This window comes from Bison bison, unplaced genomic scaffold (genome assembly GCF_000754665.1).
Source record: "Bison bison bison isolate TAMUID 2011002044 unplaced genomic scaffold, Bison_UMD1.0 scf7180017864371, whole genome shotgun sequence".
NCBI lineage: Eukaryota > Metazoa > Chordata > Mammalia > Artiodactyla > Bovidae > Bison > Bison bison.
Genome location: NW_011494943.1, coordinates 1410440 through 1426599, shown reverse-complemented (window position 1 = coordinate 1426599; position 16160 = coordinate 1410440). Strand labels below are relative to the sequence as shown.

Below are 16160 nucleotides of genomic sequence, written 5' to 3'. Positions count from 1 at the left end.
GCCCGGCCGGCGGGCGTGGGGGCCCTCACGTTTCTGTAGCCGCTGCCTCTCCGGGTACCGCCTCCCCATCCCCAGCCGCACCCTGCGGTCCTGCGCCCGGCGCCCCCTTCATGGCAGGGTCTGTGCTCAGGCCCCGAGCTCTACGCTCAGCAGGCCCGCGCTTGCCTTGATGTTCTGCTGTTCTAGAACCTTCTCCAGGTCCCTGGTCCCCTGAAAGCTGTGCGGTCAGTCCCGCCCTCATCGGGACAAGGACTCCTTCCGATGCTCACAGCCTCGGACTCTCGTCTCCTTGGACCGCTGACCGCACCCCTCTCTTTTCCGGTCAGCTTTGCCAGAACTGCTTCCGCTCTCGGATTTCCGGTTTCCGGCGTTTGACTCTTCCTCTGCTCTCGCGGCCCGTGTTCCCGGCGTCCCTGGGGTCCTCCCCACCTTACGTTTCACTCCACGGCTTGCCCGGCCCTCACCTGTTTCTGCACAGAAACCTGCCTGATCGCCTGACCCCAGGGTCGCTGCTCTTCCCTCCCCGGAGTTGCCCAGCCTCTGCCCCCGTCACCCCAGGGCACAACCTTGAGCCCTCCTGCCCTGGACCATCGCCTGCAGCCTGCGTCTGGATCTCAGGGCTGGCACGCGGGCCACAGGGCTGTGTGTAAACAGGCTCTGGACGTGTCCCTATTTGGGCAACTCTGGAAAAATCCCAAGCCAGAATCCTGGGAATGCAGAGAATGCTAAGATTCCTTGAGTGGGGTGCTCCTCCTGTAACAGCGTCTTCTTCCCTGGGCTGCGGGATAAAGAGGTGACTTCACCCCAGGAGGACTAGCTGTGGAGACAGTGGGGTTTGTGCGTGCCTTCCAGGGTGCAAGACGTGTTTTAGTCTTACCATGAGACGGCTTTCTCAGAATTGCTTAGAAATATGTGTGTGTGTACTTTTTAAGGGATTTCCTGGTGGCTCAGATGGTAAAGAGTCTGCCTGCAATGCCGGGGACCCAGGTTCAATCCCTGGATTGGAACAATCCCCTGGAGAAGGAAATGGCAACCCACTCCAGTACTTTTTAATAACTGAACTTTGATTAAATATTTCTTATGACCTTTTCTGCTTCCCTGGTGGCTCAGAGGTAAAGAACCCACTTGCCAATGCAGGAGACTTGCAGGAGATGTGGATTTGATCCCTGGGTTGGGAAGATCCCCTGAAGGAGGGAATGACAACCCACTCCAGTATTCTTGCCTGGAGAATCCCACGGACAGAGGAGCCTGGTGGGCTACAGTCCACAGAGTTGTAAAGAGTTGGACACGACTGAGCGACTGAGCACACACACGCGTGGCCTTTTCTGTATTGATAGTAATAATCATAGTGATAGGTTTGTGAGGCTTTGAAGCCCAGTTAAGTTTATTTTATTTTATTTTTCCCAGTTAAGTTTAAATTTCACGTAAGCAGCAGATGACTGTGTCCCCAGTATTGCCTGGGCATCCTGATCTGCCTCCTAACTGGGGCTAAAGTGGTACCTGCGTGTTCTTGGCAGAAGCATCTGAGCCCTCGTCAGCAGCCAGTGCTTAGGGTCCCGCCCCACGCCAGTCACTCCAGCTTATGTCCCTCTTTACGGATGAGAAGGCAGAGGCTTTCAGCTGCCGGGTAACTTATCCAGAGTCAGGGAGCCGAGAGGTGACAGACCGGGATTTTGACCTCTCTGACCCAGAAGGTCGATACTCTTTTAGTGACCCCCATCCCGTCAAATTCTCTCTCTGTCTTTTCAGAGAAGTCCAGAACCCTCTCCCTACTGCCAAGATACACACTCTCCAGACAGGAGAGAGACTCCCTGTATGTTAACCTAGAGGAGGCAGGTCCCATGGACAGAGGGTTGTTTTTTTTAAAATGATATATATATATATCATTATTAAATGATATATATATATCATTATTAAATGATATATATAGATATAAATCATTATTAAATATATATATATATTTAATAGTTGGGCTTCCCAGGTGGCGCTAATGGTAAAGAACCTGCCTGCTAATGCAGGAGACATAGGAGACGTGGTTTCTACCCTTGGGTCGGGAAGATCCCCTGGAGAAGGAAATGACCACCCATTCCAGTATTCTTGCTCAGAGCTTCCCACGGACAGAGGAGCCTGGTGGGCTACAGTCCACGGTGTCACAGAGTCAGCCACGACTGAAGTGACTTAGCATGTACGCAGTGGCTTTACAGTGTTGCGTTTGTGCTGTACAACGCAGTGACCAGGGTACCTGTATCCCCTCCCTCTGGGACCTCCCTCCACCCCACACTGGACATCAGTATTTAAAGTTAGAAATAAACGCTGAAGTCCATGTGGGTGATCCAGGGTGGAGGTGGACAAGCTCTTAGACCCCAAGGAACCCACTGCAGTCCGATTCCCAGGAGATCGCTGGTAGTTTGGGGGAACCAGAAAGCCCACAGCAAGCCCAGCGTCCTGAAAGGATAGTAAAGTCAAGAAGGGAATTAAAATATAAAAAAGTTTAACACCCTGAAGACCGAGATAGTGGCCCCAGAAACAGCAGTATTAGGCCGGAGACCACGCCGAGTAGGCTAGAGGTGGGAGTGCTGGTGGCCGGGGCTGTGCGAGGACGGCCCCCGGGGGCCCAGAGACGGTGGACAGGCTGGGCTGCGTGCCCACACAGGGCGCAGGGCCAGGGACAGCGGCTCATCCTGGGGCCTGGGCACCGAGGGAGGGTGTCTGAGACCCTCCCACCGGGCACCCCAAGCACAGTTGCAGTCGTTACCACCGTCAGCGTGTCCACGCTCCAGCCTTGCTGAGATATTGGTGTTATTACGTGTGCAGGTTTCAGGGGTATAGTGGGTGGTTAGATGCGAACAAATATGGCAAAGTGAGTTCCACCAATGAGTTCACACCTCCACCCTTGACTTTGTGGTGTAACAGTTAAGATCTGTGCTCTGAACAACTTCTAAGCATGTAACACAGCATCGTTAACTATGGTCACCGGGCTGTGTCAGGTCCCAGGTCCTACTTCTCTTCCAGCTGGGAGTGTTTTATCATCGTTAGTGTTAATTAAAGAGTCGGTCAGGTGTGTGCTTCCTCTTGGACTGGGGCTCTTGCGTTCTTTCGTGCTTCTTGGTTTGTTTTTGTTTTTAATTTTTATTGGAGTGTAGTTGATTTACAGTGTTAGCCTCAGGTTTACAGCGAAGTGAATCAGTTAAATATACACATGTCTCCTCTTTTCTGGATTCTTTTACCACTGCAGACTGCTGAGCAGAGGTCCCTGTCCCATGCAGCAGGCCCTTATTCTTTATCTGCTTTATACGAAGTAGTGTCTCATGGCCAAACAGGGGCATTCCATTCAGCACTAGCCTCAGCCTCGGGGCAAGCGAGGAACAGGTGAAGAGAACACACCATTTTCCAATTCTCCTGGATCACTGCTCGGAATTTTTGTTTTTGAACAGCCTTTTTTGAGCCTTTCTTGCTATGATTCTTGTTTTTTCTGGCCCGCACTGTGCTTCCTGTGGGATCTTAGCTCTCTGACCGGGGATGGAGCCCGAGCCCCCTGCAATGGAAGCACAGTCTTAGCCACTGGACCACCAGGGAAGCCCCACTTCTCCGCTTGCCAAGGTCACATCTGGGTTTGGATCCTGGTTCAGCCAGTTACCAACCAGGAAATGTCAGAGCCTTGGTTTCCTCAGCCGGAAATTAGAATAATAAAACCTCCCTCCCTTAAACTTTCTAAAGGCTCAGAGAGGTGTAAATTGCTTTGTATATAGCTAGGTGATTATTTTCACACAAAAGTCCAGCTTCTGTTTTGAGCAGAAGGCATAAACCAGTAGATACTCTTCTTAATCCACTTCCGCATGACTTGAACTGAAGCCTCTGATTATATTAGATTTGAATGCAAATCCACCCTGGCCCTGGGGTCCTTTCCCACCTGAAATGTGTGTCTTCTCACACAGCCCTGTGTTAGGAGAACATAGGGACAGATAATTAGCGTAACTGCCAAAATGTTTGGGTCATTTGGAGAGTGTTCTCAGTTTTTTAAGAGAAAAATATTCTCTTAACCTTAAAATGCATCTCCTTTTTTTTCAGCCTCCAGGCACACAGCGGTCATCATTTGTCTGGTATTTAGCGAGCATCTGCTCTGTGCCACAGGTTATGCTCCGGAAGATTAACGTGGTCTTCCTGCTCCTGGTAGCGCCTGATGGGTGCTGCATAGATTAAACAGAGAGGTGCACAAACAGTGTCCAATTATGGTTGTGATGAGTGCGACGAAGGCGGAAGCGTGTGTGGGGATGAGGGTCAAATCAGAGAGCTGTGCCTGAGCATTCCCTTCCTTGGTTAAAAGTATGTACTTTTCATCTTTGACTGTGTCTGGTCTCAGTTTGGCGCGTGGCCCCCGGAGCGCACGGACTCTCTAGCTGTGGCGCGGGTACTCGGTTGCCTTGTGGGGTGTGGGATCTCAGTTCCCTGAGCAGGGCTCGAAGCCACGTCCCCTGCACTGGAAGCTGGATTCCTAACCCCTGAACCACCAGGGAAGTCGCACGTTGCCTTTCTGAGATCATTTGTCTTAGCTTCCCGCCCCGCCCCCGCCTTGAGAAAAGCAATCACATAAAAACAATTCCTGATGCAAAGTTAAAAAAATGCCACAAAGTAGAAAGGAGACTCACATATGACGTTCCAGATCAGACCCTCCTTCCTTCCTTGTCACTGGGCTCTGGCCCAGGACTTAGCTCACTAGCTGGCCAAAGGAGATCGTGTCGTCCTTGGGCTTTCCCAGGGATGCAAACCCGGTGGGACTCAGCAGCACGGGTGTTAGCCGCCAGGAATGGTGCTCAGCTTGACGCGTAAGAGGCACACCAGGCGGTCCTTGACACAAGCAAACCTCGGAAAACTGGTTTGGGAAGCACCAGCTGTACCCAGCCTCCCAGAGTTGGATGGGGCAGACAAATGGTACCAGGGGCGCGTGTCAGGTGGTAGGAAGGTTCAGGAGGAGGCAGGTCTGAGTGGTTTCCGGGAGCTTCCAGGATCCTAGACACGGGGCTCCTCTCTGAGTCGCCCTTCCTCTGCTGTGAAAGTCCAGACCGAGGAGGGAGCCCGAGGTGAGAGCGTCCGAGCGTCCGTGTTACGGCTCCGCTCTGGGGCTCAGCTTGCAGTGGAGGCTGCTCTCGAGTCTTTGAAGCGTGTGCTTTATTTTCGCTGGCGTGGCTTTTCCCTGAAACATCGGGTACTGGTCAAGTGGCTAGTTCCCCCAGTGGATGTTATGTGGGCGCTGTGGGGGATTGGGGGCAGTCCTGAAATAGTGGCAAAGCAGCCCCTTCTGTCACCAAACCTCCCAGCTGATCTAATTCTCCAGTAGTTGTACAGAATAGGGTGGAACAAGTAATGGGGAAATTCTGTCTTTTAAGTAAAAAAAAAAAAAAAAAGGGCAGTGTTCTCTTGGGGAAGGGTTTTTATGTTTCAAATGGATATTTGGACTCTAATGATTTCATGACTTCTGTTTAATGGTTTTGCTTCTTTGTTTTTACAGAAACAGACCGTGGTTTCTGTCAGGAAAGAGGTAATTAGCCTCCCAGTTTCAGGGAAGTTTGATTTTTAATCCTCTAACAAATTATATGTGCTTTGGCTTCCTGCTCTGCACTCAGCGATGAAATGAAAACCAGGTGTAGGGTTCAGACAGTTGTCTACAAAGTAACGGACGGCACAGACGCCAAAGCGTCTCTTGTAAGATGTGCCTGGGGTGAGCTGCTATGCGGGACATGAAGCACCCACCAAAGGCGGGATCTGCGGGGTGTGGGGTGGGTCCCGCACCCTGGATCCCGCTCACAGTCAGAGGAGCTCAGCGTCTGTCCGGGGTGACAGGCTAACTGCCCGGGCAGATCTTCTATCCAGGGCCCAGGACAGAGGCCTGGGTCATGATGGCCGTGAGGTTAGATCTGCTTCTGTGCGTCAGAGGCGTCTGGGGAAATGCTGAGCCTTTGTCTCGGTTTAGAACTTTCATTTTTCCCAGGTGGTGTCTTTTCTGAGATGAACACACGATGAGTTAAGGCTGCTCATTTGGAGTTGGGGTCCTCTGTGTGCTACAGACCTGAGCCCTGGGGTCCTGGGGGGCCGGCTTGAGGGGGCGGGATGGGGTGCTTTGATGGGGAAGCAGCTTCTGGTTCAGAGTCGCGTGTAGGCATTGGTGTTGGCGACACCCCAGGCGGGGCGGTCTAACCACTGTGTCTTTTCCAGATCATGTATTACCGACAGGCCTTGATGAGGTCCACGGTGAAGTCGTCCGTGTCTCTTGGAGGGTAGGTCTCTAACCTGTTGCTCTTGCTGAGGTTGGCACAGCAGGTCATCAGGCAGGAGAACTTCTGCCTCAAGGAGGACTTGACAAGTCGTGGTTGGCTTGAGATTCCCAAGGACTTAAAGGGACAAAAGCAGTCTCACGGGGATTAAGTTGGGTTGGTCTCTGGGTCGGGTAAGGAATAATCAGAGAGGGGTGAGGCGCTGGACAGTCTGTGGATGGGAAAGTGGGAAGCGTTCACGGCCTAGATGGTATGGTTCAGCGGTACTCATAAACATCCGTTGTTAACCTTTGATTAAAATCCAGTTGGGAGAAACTGGAAATTAATGTTTGATTTCTCAAACATTCAGGCTATCTTGATCCAGTCTCCCAGAGGGCATTACTACTCTGACCTGTTCCAGAAAGTCAGTTTTGAAACCAAATGGACAGTCCATTATAGGAGGCTCAAAGGCTGTTGGATACTTTTAGACTCACTGTCTCGGAGCCTCATTACCGTAATTTCCACACCATTAGTGTCTGGACCTGTGGGCACCTGTTTTCCCCCTTTCTTCCCGCTGTTCCACGGTGAAGGTCTGGTGGGAATAAGAAGGTCTTGTGAGAAGTGGAGCCCGGGGCCTTGAGTTCCACCCGGGACTGAGGACGGGGGGCTCTGCCGTGTCCCTGGGGCATGGGTCCTGCTCCGCAGTCCCTCGTGGCGGTGGGCAGCCTTCGTGGCGGGCACCTCGTGTGTATATTATGGATGCAATATGCCCACCCTTAGGGTGAGGACCTGGCAGATTTTTTTCCCAAACTAGCGGACACCAGGACACATGTTGGTTCAGGAGGTCTAACCCAGCTAGAAGGGATTAGCGCTTGCCTGCGTTTGTCTCAGGGAGACCACAGTGTTGAATAATGGGTCTGAATTCCCAAACGCCGGCATCTTTGACAGAGGGTGGGCCCCAGGGTGGAGACAGAGCCTCACTGAGTCTCCACGGACCTCATGCCTCCAAGATGGTGCCGAGACCCCTGTTTGAATGCGTGCAGAATCAGCTTTGCACTGTGAAGACTCACGATCAAGGCTGAAGAGGCCGTGTTCTATGAACCAAGCACAGAGAAGTCACAGAGGAGCCGGATTGGGAGACGCCGTTCCATTTCACGACGAGAATAGGACAGATCTTGTTAAGCACCTGCCAATCCTGAGAGTTGTTAGTGTTTTTCTGAGAAGACAGTGATGAGTATGTAACCACACAGACAGAGTTGAAGGAGGGCAGGCTGGTCAACCGACCTGAGTGTTGACTTATTTGGTCTCTGGGGTGTTGAACTTCCAGGAAATCACTTTTTTTTATTTTTATTTTTGCTTTTGAGGATCGTTAAGTATAGCGAGCAGTTTTCATCCAATGATGCCATCATGTCAGGCTGCCTCCCCAGCAATCCGTGGATAACGGACGACACCCAGTTCTGGGATTTAAATGCCAAACTGTACGTATTCGAGATGTCTGTGTTCTTTAGAAGGAACTTTTCACGTTACAATTTTCACGTCATAGAATTCACCACTTAAAGTGTATGTTTCAGTGATTTTGACTATGCTCCTAGGCTCATGCAACTGCCACAGGTCAATTTTTAAAATATCACCCCAGTAAGAAACCCCCTACCCTTTAGATTCCACCTGCAATGCAGGAGACCCAGGTTTGATCCCTGGCTTGGGAAGATCCCCTGAGAAGGAAATGGCAATCCACTCCAGTCTTCTTGCCTGGAGGATCCCATGGTCAGAGGAGCCTGGCGGGCTACCATCCATGGGGCCACAGAGGGTCAGACAAGACTGAGCGACTAATGCACACACCCTTTAGCTATCACCCCAAGTCCCCATCCGCTAAACCCCTCCAGCCCTCCTCAGCCACTAAACTGCCTGTCTCTCCAGGTTTGCCTCTTCTGGGTGTTCATATAAATGGAATCGTACAATATGAGGTCTTTTGTGATTAGCTTTTTACCCTTAGCATGATGCCTTCAAAGTTTATCCATGTTGAAGCAGATATTAGTACTCAATTTCAAATTATGGATGAAGAATATAATTTCATGGATGGACCACATCTTGCTCACCCGCTCATCAGCTGGCAGACGTCCAGGTCGTCTCTGCCTCCTAGCGCGTGTGAGTCTGCTGCTGTGAACATTCATGCGCTCGTCTTCCTGTGGACGTGTATTTTTCATTTCTTGGGGTGTGTGCCTAGGAATGGAGCTGCTGGGTCAAAGGGTAACTCTGTTTTAACAATACAGAGATTGTTTTTGAAAAGAAAACAGTCATCTCTATGGCTTTCCATTCTCGATTTCTAATTAGAGTAAAAATAAGTTCTGGGAAGGCAGAGCCCTTAACCTGCCTTGAGGAATTACACCACTCATTCCTTCGCTGTTTGTGAAATTTGAGGGGTTGTTGCTGCATAATTCTGCTGTTTGGAAGAGGAGGCAAAGGCTGAACTACAGACGAGAAAGCCAAGCTGACACAGAAAGAAAGAAGGGGAAGGGGAGGAGGGGCAGGGCCGGGGCATGGGTGCAAACCACGGGCAGGTCGGCGACACGGCCGCCGCCTCCTGAGGCCTGTGGAGCACCCCGGGCTCAGACCCAACCTGGTGAGCAGGCCTGGGGGGGCGCCCTTTCCCCTCCTCCATGTAGCCCTGTGGTCAGCTGATGGGTCAAGGAGGGCGCCCGTGGGAGGCGGGGGTCAGCTGCAGGGCCCAGGACTCTGGAGCCATCTGGTTATGAGGATGGTTTCCTTCAGCCTGTGTGTCTCTCACAGTGTATCGAATAAGAGTTGTTGTTGGGGTTCAGTCGCTCAGTCGTGTCCGACTCTGAGACCCCGTGGACGCAGCACGCCACGCTTCCCTGCCCTCCATCTCCCGGAGCTTGTTCAAACTCATATCCATCGAGTCAGTGATGCCATCCAACCATCTCATCCTCTGTTGTCCCCTTCTCCTCCTGCCTTCAATCTTTCCCAGCTTCAGGGTCTTATCCAAGGGGTAAGTTCTTCGCATCAGGTGGCCAAAGTATTGGAGCTTCAGCTTCAGCATCAGTCCTCCCAGTGAACATTCAGGGTTGATTCCTTTAGGATGGCCTGGTTTGGATAAGAGAGGCCCCCCTGAATTTGGGCCTGGCGTGGCGGCCGGCCCTTGCCTCCGCAGGCCTTGGAGGGGCTGTGCGTGTCCCTCTGTCCTGGAGGGTTAGTGGGGCGTCCCTCCCACAGCCCCGCCCGGGCCGCCAGCTCCCGACCCCAGGCCCAGGGGATGTGTCTGAGGCTGCATTTTCCGAGCAGGGGGTTACTTGGCTTGTCTGTGCAGGGATGAGGGAGGAAACGCGTGGAGGTTAGTGGGGCCGGAGCCCCTCGCCCCACACAGGTCGCACTTACACACCGTGGTCCTTGCAGGGTGGACATCCCAACCAAGATGCGGGTGGAGCGCTGGGCCTTCAACTTCAGCGAGCTGATCCGGGACCCCAAGGGTCGGCAGAGCTTCCAGCACTTTCTCAGGAAGGAGTTCAGTGGTGGGTCTTTGATTTTTTTTCTTAATAGAAGCATTTGCTTTTGGAGACAATCCTGGACATCTAGCCTGGGGCTGGAGGATGCTGGCAGGTGTGTTCAGGGCTCTGCTCCGGCCAACTCTTGGTGGGAGCTTTCCAGACTTGCCCCTTCTTGGGCTCCCTGGTAGGGGGGTCGCTTTGCTCACGGAAGCTGTGTGAGCTGTGACTCTCCTCCCCAGCACCCCATCCCCTTTGGCTGCTGGCACCTGCTCACCCTGAGCCCCAGGGTCACCCAGCCACGAGCTCCCAAGTCTGCCGCCGCCATGCGCCTGGCTTTCTTCAGCGCAGGGCTCCCTGGCTGCCGATTCAGCTCGCCTGGACCCCGTCCCCAGTGGGTCCTTCCCAATTGGTTTGGGGTGGACTCTCTCAAGTTTTGATAACTCCCCGAGTGACTGTAACGTGTGGCCCCGATCAAGGACCACATCTCAGCTCCCAGTCTGCTTCCTTAGAAGGTGCAGCTTCAGTGGAGTGGGGGGGGCTGGGGGGTCTAATGCCTGATGACCTGAGGTGGAGCTGACATAGTAACGATAGACATAAAGGGAAAGTGTTGGTCACTCAGTCGTGTCCGACTCTTCCCGACCCCGTGGACTGTAGCCCACCAGGCTCCTCTGTCCATGGAATTCTCCAGGCGAGAATACTGGAGTGGGTTGCCATTTCTTTCTCCTGGGGATCTTCCTGGCCCAGAGATGGAACCTACGTCTCCTGCATTGCAGGTGGATCCTTTACCATCTGAGCCGCCGGGGACATATGGACATAAAGTGCACCCTTGAATCGTCCTGAAACCGTCCCTCCCCCTCCTGCCCCCAGTCCATGAAAAAGCTGTCTTCCGTGAAGTGGGTCCCTGGTAGTGAAAGGCTGGGGGCCACTGGTAGGCCCGCGCTTCATGTCCCGGCCTTGGGGGCCCTGCAACCTCACAGATACGGCGTGCAGGGAGGCACCCGGGAAAAGCGGAGGCCAGACTGGGGCCACGTCCCGCCGGTGGAGCATTCCATGGGCTTCACTGCCTGCCCTGAAATCCTGGCGTTCCCGCCAGGTCCCCAGCCCCGGGGCACCCCTGCCCCTCCCTTGCTCCCCGAGACCCGCTGGCCTATGAGTTGCATCTGAAACTACCCCCCGGGACGTGCCATGAGCCTGTTTGCCTGCCTGATGTGGCAACTTACGTTCTAATAGGGATTCTGGAAAAGCCTTTTCTCTGACTAAGCCTGATTGCCAGGATGTAATAAACCCAGAGATGGGGAGGGGGCTGCTTCAGGCCAGAAGCACCGGGTGAGGAAGTGGGCTGGGCGCCATCTCGTGGCCCCCTGACGAACCACAGCCTGAGTTTATCCCATCAGTGAGAATTCGTCTCTATGATTCCCTGGCTGTTATTTTGAAAAAGAGCGCTATTGATGATCTCTGGATGACATTGCCACGGCTTCTGATACAGGCAGAACAAGTAATCAGTCCATTTCATGAAAATTTTAAAAATCGAGATATGCTGCACATGTTGTAAATTTGGACCATATAATCCACCTGCCCTTTCACAGTGTGCAGGTCAGCGCTCTGTATTAGACTCACAGAGGTGCACAACAGCACCACCGTGTTAACTCTAGAACGTTGTCAGCGCCCCCCAAAAGGAACCCCAACCCATGGGAGCCGTTCCCTATTCCTCTGTCTGCCTCTCCCCCCACAGCCCCCTGCCCAGTCCTGGGCAACCACTGATGTTCTTTCCATTTTCACGGATTTGCCTGTTTGGGACATTTTCTGTACATGGAGTCACACAGTATGTGGCCTGCTGTCTTCTTTCACTCAGGAGAGTATTTTGCAAGTCCTTCTGTGTTGGAGCATGTAATGATGCTTCATCCTTTTTAATGGCTGAATAGTATTCCATTCGGGCTTCCTTGGTGGCTCAGCAGCAAAAATCTGCCTGCCAATACAGGAGACCTGGGTTTGATCCCTGGGTCAGAAGATCCCCTGAAGAAGGAAATGGCCATGAACTCCATCTAGTATTCTTGCCTGGAAAATCCCATGGACAGAGGAGGCTGGTGGGCTACCGTCCGTGGGGTTGCAAAGGAGTTGGACACGACTGAGCGACTGAACGACAGCAGTGTTCTGTTCTGTGCAGGCACCCAGCCTCAGGTGGTAGACGTTCGGGTCGTTTCCGCTTTTTGGCTGTTATGAGTAGTACTGCTGTGAACATCCATGTACACACTTCCGTGTGCTCATTTATTTACACTGGTAAAATATCCATAAGGCTGCCATTGTAACCATTCTCAGTGTCGAGTTCAGTGACACTGTCACACCATCCGTCTCCAGAACCTTATAATCTTTCCAAACTGAAAATGTCCCCTTTAAACACGAACTCCCATCCCCTGGAAGCTGTTCTGCTTCCTCTGGGCCTGAGTGCTGGGGGGCCTCGAATACATGGAATCGTACGGTATTTGTTCCTTTGTGTCTGGCTGGTTTCACTTGGCACCACTTCCTTCAGGGTTCACCCCGCTATGACCTGTGCCAGGATCCCCTCCCTCTCTGGGCTGAGTGGCGCTCATTGCGTGCGCGAATCACATGTGTTTGCTCTTGTGCTGGTGAACATTTGGGTGGTTTCCACCTTTTGACTTTTGTGAACAATTGTGCATTTAATTGTACTCCTAAGCAATGAACTGTCTTTTGCTGTGGGCAAGGTGGTGTCCAGGGCCCTTGATGTGAAGCCACTGGCTGTCACTCAAGAGCATCCTGGCCCGTCTGCTCCTGCGGGTGGTCTTGGTCCTAAGGACTCCCTGGATTTTATGCCAAAGAGGAAGGGTATAACTCTATAGAATTCTATAGAATTCTAATCCTTTAGAATTAGGGGACAGAGTCAACTCGCTTAGGCTCCTACAGCCTTCTCTGGTCTGAAATGCCCGGGAGGCTTCCAGGGAACGAGGAAACGGAGCAGAGGGATGGGGTGGTACACTTCCCTACATGGTGGTGTTCCGTGACCCACCCCCCGCACACACGCACACCCGTGCCCACACGCACACATGCAGGCTCCTGCTTCCCGCTGCTGTGCCTCCTGTATTCTCTCAGGTGACACTGCCACCTGGGGCGATGCACCCGGTGTCACACTCCAGGGCGCGGGGGCACCGGGTGGAGAGCGTCGAGCTGGAAGGACACAGGGGGCGACGCCCGGCTTTCCTTCTGGGCCCAGAGGGGCAGGGTCTCTGGCTCAGGCGGCCCTGCGTTTGGTCCCCCGCGGCCAGGCCTTCCCGGAGGGTCAGTCCTTCAGGGTCGCAGCTTCAGCAGAGCATCTGTGAGGGGCTCTGGCGGCAACACGCGCTGCAAGGCTCTCAGAAGCGGGTCTCTGTGCACCAAGGGGGCACCGTCGGCATGCTCCCTGGCCTCGTGCCCTCTCCCGGGCCCTGGCCGGAGCACCCAGGAGCCCACGGTCCCACCTCCACGCCCGCGGCCGCGGCCCAGGGCGGGAGCTATGCCCACTGACTGCTTCTCTTCTTTCCCTCCCTCCGCCTCCCATCCGGGTTCCCGTCTGGGTGTCCACGGCGTCTACCGTCTGCCCCTCGCAGGGGAGAACCTGGGCTTCTGGGAAGCCTGTGAGGACCTGAAGTACGGCGATCAGTCCAAAGTCAAGGAGAAGGCGGAGGAGATTTACAAGTAAGCACGAGCCGTGCGGGTGCAGAGGCCCCCCACCTGGCTGGTCCTTGCCCTGCACTCGAGGTCAGACTGGACGGAGGCCCCGCACGCCCCGTGTCGTGCCGTCAGTGCACCTCGTGTGTGGACCTCGTGTGTGGACGCCTCACCCCTGCTCTGGGGGGCTGGGGGTCACCCCACCCACTGTTTGCTCTCTAAGAGGTTGGGAATTCCTAAGTTAAGCATATTTCACATTCCCAGTGCTGGCAGGGAAGTCTTCTTGCTTCTAGGAAATGCTGCTTGACAACCTATTCAGATGCTTGAGTATTCTGGAAAAGGACCCCTTTCACCCCAGGGTCGGTGAGGGGTGAGTTATGTCTGCCAGCCCCTCTCTCCCGAGCAGCTGGGAAGATTCCATTCACTGACTTGGTTTGGCTACTTTCATTTTAAATTTAGTTTTGGCTGCACTACACAGCCTGTAGGATCTTAGTTCCCTGACCAGGGATGGAATTCACACCCCCTGCCGTCTTGCGGTCGCACAGAGTCGGACACAACTGAAGCAACTTAGCGGCGGCAGCAGCAGCAGCAGTAGGGAGTCTTCACCACTGGACCGCCACCGGGGAACTCCCTGTCTGGCTACTTTGGCTAACATTCTTCTCCCGGTCTCAGGCTGTTCCTGGCCCCCGGGGCGAGACGGTGGATAAACATAGACGGCAAGACCATGGACATCACGGTCAAGGGGCTGAAGCACCCCCACCGTTACGTGCTGGACGCGGCGCAGACCCACATCTACATGCTCATGAAGAAGGTAGGCAGGGTTGGCCGAGAGCGCCAGGAAGTCCGCCAGTCTCTGGGTCCCCGGATGCGGGGGAAGGGGGCGTGTGTGGTCGTGGCCTTGCTGCTGTTGGGTGCAGATCTGTCAGCTGTGTCTCCCACCTGCAGCAGGCCTGGCCCCTCCCTGTGCTCCCGAGCCCTCTGGCCAGGGAGGAGCAGCTGCTGAGGCTCAAGCCCTCTCAGGTCTTCTTACTCTGCAGTTGAAGGGCTGTCCTGACATAGTGATGGCACCAACTTCCATTCCCACCGCGCGTGCGGGAGGGTTCCCTTCTCTCCACATCCTCTCCAGCGGTTTTTGCTTGCAGACTTCTTCATGGTGGCCGTTCTGACCGGCGTGAAGTGGCACCGCATTGGGGTTTTGCTTTGCATCGCTCTGATAATTAGTGATGTTGAACATCTTTTCCTGTGACTGTTTGGCCATCTGTCCGTTATGTCTTCTGCCCACAGTTCTCATGACTTTTGCTGTCACTGCTTAGTCTTTAGAATGGTACCATTTCAAGAAATTAAAATCAGTTCCCCATTGGTTGTTGAGAAATTCCTCCAGTTGTTGCTCTGGGCTTTCTCCTGTATTTGTTGGGACTGAAGTTTGCAGTTGGTTTGGGTGAGGCAGCATTCAGGAAGTGACTTCTCTGAATCTGCCCAGGGTCCCAGGAAATAGCCACACAAAGGAATCCGGGCTTCCCTGGTGGCTCAGACGGTAAAGAACCTGCCTGCAGTGCAGGAAACCCAGGTTTGATCCCTGGGTCAAGAAGATCCCCTGGAGAAGGAAATGGCAACCCACTTTAGTATTCTTGCTTGGAGAATCCCATGGACAGAGGAGCCTGGTGGGTTACAGTCCACGGGGTCACAAAGAGTCAGGTACAGCTGAGTGAGTCAGCACAGCACTGTAAGTGATCAGGTGAAATGGATGCCACCGGCCTGGGGACCACACTTGAGAACCGTGGCTTTCGATGCAGATCTGAATGCCTTGAGCACAAGGAAACAAATCCTTTCAACTCCCGTCTCGCTGCTGGGAGGAGGCTGGGAAAAAGGCAAGTGTATTCTTTTGACTGGACCCTTTCCTTCTTATAATTCTCGTTTTTCTCTTGTTCCTGCCAGGACTCTTACGCTCGCTACTTAAAATCCCCAATCTATAAGGAGATGCTGGCCAAAGCGATTGAACCCCAGGGAACTACAAGGAAAAGGCAAGTAGAATGGGCTGAAATCGCTCACGGCCTGCTGTTTTGTTTACAGGGAAAGGAGGATCTTTTTCAGCCAAATGGCTATTATCAAGATATTTTCTGGATGAAAATATTGAGACTGGGAGGCATTCTTAGGGTCTGATCGCCTTATTGGCTTCATCACGCTCTGAAAGCATGCTGGCGAGACGCACATGGTCATTACTGCCAGTCAGTTTTGTTTTCCTAATGCTGGTTTGAAAGAGTTTTGATTATCAAATGGAATAATGACCTTTATTACAGATGGAAGCATTGCATTGGCCTTTTAACTCGCACACTTCTCCACTCCAAACTGGTGTTTAGGAATTAATTTAGCTACGTCCTGGTAACATCCTTTGTGATGGCTCAAGACTGTGGCGACAGGGGCAGATTGCTCCCAAAGAAAAATGCTGGACTTTCAGGGAAACGAACAGGGGAACTATTCTTGCTGACCACAGGGGACTGCTTTTCATCAAGTCCCTCTGTTCCTTTATCCATGCTCACCTTCCTCACTGGAGATGCGAATGTCCCTCTGGCAGCCCTTGGGCAAAGGATAAAACGTCCTGAGGAGCAGTTTGAACTCTCTGGGGGCGAAAAAGAAAACGCTAGAGGGATTTAAGATTCAGAAGAGTAACCAAACAACAGCTTGAACAAAGATTTGGGACTTTGGCAGAGTTTCCCCAGCCCCAGGGCCTGTCCTCCCCGCACCCCCCCAC

The 16160-nt window shown here is 53.2% G+C and overlaps 2 protein-coding genes across 2 annotated transcripts in view; one reads left to right on the top strand and one right to left on the bottom strand.

Annotated features, from left to right (window-relative positions):
* The window catches only part of LOC105000281, a 2552-nt gene extending 1580 nt beyond the window's left edge, over nucleotides 1-972 (bottom strand). The window contains exon 1 of the mRNA XM_010856059.1: nucleotides 36-972. Coding sequence (XP_010854361.1) covers nucleotides 36-69 — 34 coding nt within the window. The 5' untranslated portion in view covers nucleotides 70-972. The remainder of the gene's footprint in view (nucleotides 1-35) is intronic.
* The window catches only part of RGS9 (regulator of G-protein signaling 9), a 50419-nt gene that overhangs the window by 22716 nt on the left and 11543 nt on the right, over nucleotides 1-16160 (top strand). Inside the window, 7 exon segments of the mRNA XM_010856060.1 lie at nucleotides 5507-5536; nucleotides 6211-6272; nucleotides 7613-7726; nucleotides 9660-9775; nucleotides 13351-13438; nucleotides 14084-14222; nucleotides 15347-15432. Of these exon segments, the coding sequence (XP_010854362.1) occupies nucleotides 5507-5536; nucleotides 6211-6272; nucleotides 7613-7726; nucleotides 9660-9775; nucleotides 13351-13438; nucleotides 14084-14222; nucleotides 15347-15432 (635 nt within the window).